Source organism: Brassica oleracea, chromosome C4 (genome assembly GCF_000695525.1).
Source record: "Brassica oleracea var. oleracea cultivar TO1000 chromosome C4, BOL, whole genome shotgun sequence".
NCBI lineage: Eukaryota > Viridiplantae > Streptophyta > Magnoliopsida > Brassicales > Brassicaceae > Brassica > Brassica oleracea.
Window position 1 is genome coordinate 46,887,336 of NC_027751.1, and position 6,883 is coordinate 46,894,218.

At 33.1% G+C, this 6,883-nt stretch overlaps 1 protein-coding gene and 1 long non-coding RNA gene across 4 annotated transcripts; one reads left to right on the forward strand and one right to left on the reverse strand.

Annotated features, from left to right (window-relative positions):
- The first annotated feature begins 13 nt into the window (after nt 1-13).
- LOC106336801 (UDP-glycosyltransferase 74D1) lies at nt 14-5,309 on the forward strand. The gene is made up of 2 exons (XM_013775742.1): nt 14-691; nt 4,455-5,309. The coding sequence occupies exons 1-2, from the start codon at nt 47-49 to the stop codon at nt 5,178-5,180; spliced, it is 1,371 nt and encodes a 456-aa protein (XP_013631196.1). The 5' UTR covers nt 14-46; the 3' UTR covers nt 5,181-5,309.
- On the reverse strand, nt 2,587-6,376 carry LOC106336802. Of its 3 annotated transcripts, none has more exons than XR_001268912.1 (3): nt 6,154-6,376; nt 5,759-5,942; nt 2,587-2,724 (listed from the first exon to the last, which is right to left on the reverse strand). It is a non-coding gene; the product is annotated as an uncharacterized LOC106336802 (long non-coding RNA). The 3 variants fall into 3 exon arrangements; XR_001268913.1 differs by lacking the exon at nt 2,587-2,724 and adding an exon at nt 2,764-2,983; XR_001268911.1 differs by lacking the exon at nt 2,587-2,724 and having other exon boundaries at nt 5,587-5,942.
- Nucleotides 6,377-6,883: the final 507 nt, after the last annotated feature.

The following is a 6,883-nucleotide window of genomic DNA, read 5'->3' on the forward strand; positions in this document are numbered from 1 at the left end:
AAAAAAAAAAAACTCAGGGAAGGACAGAGAAAGAAGAGTGAAGAAAATGGGAGAAGAAGCCATAGCAAACGTGTTAGTCTTCTCGTTTCCGATCCAAGGACATATTAACCCTCTCCTCCAGTTCTCAAAACGTCTAATCTCCAAAAACGTCACCGTCACATTCCTCACCACTTCATCCACCCACAACAACATCATCCGCCGTGCCACCGCAGGAGGAGCCGCGGCTCTTCCGCTCTCTTTCGCCCCCCTCGACGACGGCTTCGAGGAAGGCCACCCATCTAACGACTCATCTCCCGAGTACTTCGCAAAGTTCGAGGAAAACGTCTCTAGAAGCCTCTCTCAACTTATCTCCTCCATGAAACCTAAACCAAACGCCGTCGTTTACGACTCGTGTACGCCTTGGATTCTCGACGTTTGCCGGAAATATCCGGGAGTCGCTGCGGCCTCATTTTTCACTCAGTGCTCTACCGTGAATGCCATATACATCCATTTCTTGCGTGGAGAGTTTAAGGAGTTTCAAGACGACGTCGTCTTGCCTGCGATGCCTCCGTTGAAAGGTAGTGACCTGCCGGTGTTTCTGTACGACAATAATCTTTGCCGACCGTTGTTTGAGCTCACTTGTAGCCAGTTTAAGAATGTTGACGACATTGACTTCTTCTTGGTTAACTCTTTCGACGAACTCGAAGTTGAGGTAACTATTCTTTATCTTTAGACTTTTTTTAATTAGTTATTTGCAAAATGAAATCCAAAAATAAATATTTCCAAGTGATATACATAATGGTGGATGGGTGCATACTATCCAGCCGAATCACTGACTCAGTACTTGATGTGAATCATATAAAAATGAAAACAAAGCCACAGCAATATTTAAGTTGCATTTAATGTAGACTTGGTAGCCAGGGATGCTATCCTACCAAATCACTGTCTCAGTACTTGATGTAAATTGTAATATTTCCACGTAATATACATAATGGTAGATGGTGCATGCTATCCTGCCGAATCACTGACAGTACTTGATGTGAACCATATATAAAATGAAAATAAAGCCACTGCAATATTTAAGCCACAGCAAAATTTAGGTATTTTGCGAATTTATATAGTTGTAGTTGTAGTCTTGGTAGGTTCATATTTTATCATTACATAATAGGAAAAGACGAGAAGAAAAACAGACGACAAAAAGACATTCAGAAAGATATATATCAATTAGTTGGGCGAACATGCATCCCAAGGTGCAGATTATCTGTAGCTTAATATATAGCGAGTAAGGTAAAGGGAAAATTTAATAGATTTATTAGGTGATTAACAGCGCTACAGCGCAGAATTTTTTTTATGATATACCACTATGTCGAGTTATTTGAGTTTTTCTTTGGTTAACTTCCTACGGTTACCTTTAGATTTACCGACCAATAAAATTTAGTTATTTAAGATTCAATATTTTTTTTAAAAGAAACAAAATAATAAAAATTTGTCAAGTTATATTTTGCTTTTAAAATAAATAAAAATAGTAATAATTACCAATTTTTTTAATATTGTTAACACCGTCAAAAAAACACTAAACACTAAACCCTTGGATAAAATCTAAACCATTAGATAAATCCTAAACTCTAAATCATAAACATTAAAACTAAATCTTAAAAACACTAATCCTAAATCCTAAACCTTGAACCCTTGGGTAAATCCAAAACCCCAAGAGTTCAGGGTTTACTCAAGAATTTAGGGTTTAGTGTTTAAGATTTAGAATTTTTAAGATTTAGTTTTTAATGTTTATGATTTAGGGTTTATGATTTACCAAATTATTTAAAGTTTATTCAAGGGTTTAGAGTTTAAGATTTAGGGTCTAGGATTTAATGTTTTGTTGATAGCGTTAACAATATTAAAAATATTTTTTTTGGTAATTATTATTTATTTTAAAATCATAATACAACTTAACAAATTCTTAATATTTTATTTTCTTTTTAAAAAGATATTAAATCTGAAACAAAAAATTATATTGGTTGGTAAACCTGCAAGTTTACCCAAGAAAAACTCGAGTTATTTTGGTCGAGTAATAAACTTCCAAAGTTGAATGACTCATTTATTTATTCTTCTTTTCATGTCGACAACTTGTTCCTTTTTACCGAGTTATGGATGTGTTTCCTTTTTCCAATTCTTCTTTTGACATTTACATGAAACTCATATATTGTTTTGGTTTACGTCATTGTACTAAAAGATTATTTAAAACAATATGTTTCTCACTCGTTGATTGTTCATGATACCAAATATAAATAACCGTGGCGTGAAATGGGTCTTAAATTCACAATTCTTATGTGTTTACACGTTAATTAGAGATGTGTAACTGTTGTGGCCTTGATTTTAATATTCCATTTGGTCATTCTTTCTCTGAAAAGTATAGTAAGACACTTTCTTTCTTATAAAGAAAATCTAAGTCACGAAGTACTATTTAAAAAGAACAAATAATATCAACTTCTCAGATTCATATAAACTCATCACGCTTATAAATAAAGCAATCATAAACTCTTACTGATGAGTGACTATTAGGAACATCTGTTGGAAGTCTTAGAGATAAACATCAGCTATTTTAAAACATATTCTTCAGCCATCTTTCACAATCCCAAATGTCAATTTCGTGTAACATAGCGGAGTCAAAACCCATATACATCGTCGATATCTAGTCGTTGATTTTTCCCCAAATCTTTACATTTCCACCAACGATATTTCAAGGGTCTGGTCAAAATTAGATTCAAGTCCACTTTAGCTAAATGGTAAACTCATAATCAACATAAATATAGTCACCAACATAAACAAGCCTGATCAGATGGAAAAAAAATATTTTGTTCTCCAAATTTCCTCAGCATTGTTGCCGGAAGGTTTAATAGAGAAACATCGACGTAGAAAATCAAACGGATCTGGTGAAGTGACGCAAAAAAAAAATAGTGACAGCCATTTTCCTTTTAGTTGTATTGTTTCTAATGCCTTCAGTTACCTGTCATTCGATTCCATACAGGAAAAAAAAACTCTTTTATTTAACACTGCCATCGCAACCACTGTAACATGGGCGAAAAAATGAGACAAACCAAGCAACTTTTTGTTCCGTTAAGATCAAAGCTATTTCTTTCATTGGCTTTTTGTTCATGAAGAAGTGATCTCATGTTACCTAGAAAGTGGAAACCATTTTTTTATGAGCTTTCTTCTTGTTCTTGAGAATACCATATTTTAGGGATCTCTACGATGATGCATTTTTGAAAAGTATCGTATAAATCCTCAGATTTCAGTTGGATTTTAAATAATTGGAGAAGATCGAAGATGATAAGCAAAACAATGAAGATGAAAGAAAAATAGAAGATATAACAAACTCACTTAATGATCCTAAGACCCATCATAGCTCTTTAAAGATCTTTGCTTTGATCTGTGTCGTCTTAGTGACTCCGTCTTCGCTTGCATGAGAGGAAGAGAGCGCTTTGGGATCATCAGCATTATTAAACACATATTTTTTGACGAAATAAAGAATATGGAAAAACAGGTGGACAATAACAATTTTATGATGTGTATGAATAAAATGTTTTGATTGGTACTTCAACTTTTTTAAATTGACGTGGCAACTCTTCAATGCTTTAGAAAACTGATGTGTCATTTTCTGGAGAGAGTCTTGTGTTATTATTGTGTTGATTGTAATAATGTCGGTAATTTTATATTTTGCTCAATTTTTAATTTATTCTATAGTTTAATTATGTCATATATTCAGTTATTTATAAATACCCACAAACTATTTCTATTCCAAAAACAAATATTCCTTCAAATTTTAATAGATGTATTTTACCGAATTTTTGTTTTATATTAGATATTTGAAAAAAAATTAATGTAAAATTTACTAATTTTTATATTTATAATTGATTTTTATTAGTTAAATTGTGATTAAATAAAATGCACAATTTTAAAATGTCAGATAACAGAAAAAACAGATGAAGTATTTCTGTTTTTTTTTTTCTTTTGAACAACACAGATGAAGTATCTCTGTTGAAGCTGCAAATGAGCCACAAAACGATCAAAATATACGTGTCATGTAGAATCCTTTTGATCCTTTTAGTGCTCATCCGAGATTAGACATGTGTCTATCTTCCTAGCTAGTTCCTAGTGGCTATAATCAAATTTTGCATATAAATGTTTTATTAAGGTATATATAATTTACAGGTTAATTAGTTTTCTCCCACCGTTATAACCCAAATTATAGACTTTGGGACTCTGTTTTAAGATATTTTAGGTCCTCCACATGCAGACGCCAGAGTCCAGACTTTTCTGTTTGGTTCATGATAACAAACGTTTTAGTCCAGTTTGGTTGACACATTGACACGAACGTTAGATTATGAATTAATCTACCAAGTGTATCTGCAATCATACGATACTAACATTTCTTTTATTGCATGGATTTACTGATATGATACCTTTTTCTTTCTTAGGTGCTAGAATGGATGAAGAACCAATGGCCTGTCAAGAACATAGGACCAATGATTCCATCAATGTACTTAGACAAACGTTTAGCAGGCGACAAAGACTACGGAATCAGTCTCTTCAATGCTCAAGTCAATGAGTGCCTTGATTGGCTTGACTCAAAACCGCCTGGTTCAGTGATTTATGTCTCCTTCGGAAGCTTAGCGGTTCTAAAAGACGATCAAATGATCGAACTTGCTGCCGGTCTAAAACAAACCGGCCATAATTTCTTATGGGCGGTTAGAGAAATGGAGACAAAGAAGCTCCCAAACAATTACATAGAGGAAATTGGTGAGAGAGGACTGATAGTGAATTGGAGTCCTCAGCTACAGGTTCTTGCGCATAAATCGACTGGTTGTTTCATGACGCATTGCGGGTGGAATTCAACTCTAGAGGCATTGAGCATAGGAGTTGCTTTGATTGGAATGCCGGCTTACAGCGATCAGCCGACTAATGCTAAGTTTATAGAAGATGTGTGGAAGGTTGGAGTTAGGGTTAAGGCAGATAAAGATGGGTTTGTGACAAAAGAAGAGATTGTGAGATGTGCTGGAGAAGTTATGGATGAGACGTCAGAGAAAGGGAAAGAGACTAGGAAGAATGCTTTGAGATTGATGGAGTTTGCAAAAGAAGCTTTGGCTGAAGGAGGAAACTCTGATAAGAATATTGTTGAGTTTGTTGCTAAAATTGCTAGGTAAACTGATAGTAATTTGTGTTGTTGTTGTTGTGTTGGAGTTGGTTCTGGTCTGAACAACGTGAAAATAATTGGAGCCGGAGCAAGTTTGGTGATTGAAAAATACAGAAACTAAGAAGTTAAGTTTTATGCATTTTTGAGTGCGTCAGCGGGGAAGATGAGAAGAAAACTGGTATGTCATGTCACCTCGTCTCTCAATACAAACGAACAGAGCCAAAGGGCAACTAGAGTTATTCATTTCGAGAGAATGCATGTACTATTATTATTCTTCTTCTTTTTGGATAAAGGTTTCATACATGATACATACATCAACATTAGTTTCAAATTCATAATGAAGTTCGTAAACAATAATCGTGTGCTCTTTTATTATTGTTATTCTTCTTTTTGGTATTTTGGAAGCACTTAGGGCATGATTAACCCCGGATCTCTTAGCCGGAGTTTTTAACTTATGATTTGATATTTTTTTGTTTTTTTTTTGTTTTACACTTTTCGGTTAAAAAAAACGGTCCTTAGACCACCTCCATTGGTGGTCCTAACAAGGGGTTCTTAATGAAAAGCAAAAAAAAAAAAAATCAAAAATACCTAAATACAAGAGAACCGGGTCTTGATTGAAGGGGGGGGGTTAGGATTGGTTAGGAACCTTATGTGTCAGTATCCTATTCGCCCACCCTTTGATTTTTCTTTCTCTCCTTCGCGTCGCGGTAATGAAGGTGGAAGATGATCAAAGTCTAGAAATTGTAGGGAACTGAAACCAGAGGAGAAGAATCTGTAACGATCAGACACAACAAAATATATCTTAGAAAAGAGATTGAGAAAGGAGCTGAGTTAATGTACGATGATCAAAGACCAAATAAAGGGTTGAAAAAACAAGAGATCTGATTTTTTGTCTGATCACATCTCCATGTTTAGACAAAAAAAACTCACTGGATGATAAACAAAATCTCAGTGAAGACAATGCGAGAGAGATGATTGTTTACCAATGAGTTTGAAGAAGCAAGATTAACATATAAAATCACCAATCGGCAAAAGGTGATGAAGGGAGATTAAAATAAAATTAAACACACGCAAAGAGAGAAAGAGAAACAAAAGATTAAAAACCAAAATATAAAAAGAAAACAATTTTGTTTCTGAAAGGATCGAGGGAATGAGCCGATTCTGTTTTTTTTTTCGCCGATAAGCCCCAGATTTTTTTTTTTTGATTACCAGAACAAAAAAAAAAAATTTCCCATTTACAATTTGTATTTGTATTTTTAATATGCTTTTATGTCATTTTTATTAATATTTTAATGTATGATTTTTTTAATGTTATGATATTCAATTATTCAACTTAAAAAAAAATCTTTTAATGTTATGATATCCAATCATTCAACTTAGAAAAAAAATCCTTTAATATTATGATATCCAATCATTTAATTTTTTTAAAAAAAATCTTTATTTTTATGATATCCAATCATTCAAAATTCCTTTAATGTTATGATATCCAATCATTCAACTTAAAAAAAATTAATTCTTTAATGTTATGATATCCAATCATTCAACTTAAAAAAAATTAATTCTTTAATGTTATGATATCCAATCATTCAACTTAAAAAAAAAAGTTTAATAACCCTTATAAGGTTCTCCTGTTGGAAGAAGAAAAAATTAATTACACTAATACAGATTCTTAACTTCTCAAATCACCAAATTAATTACTAATCTATTCATAAG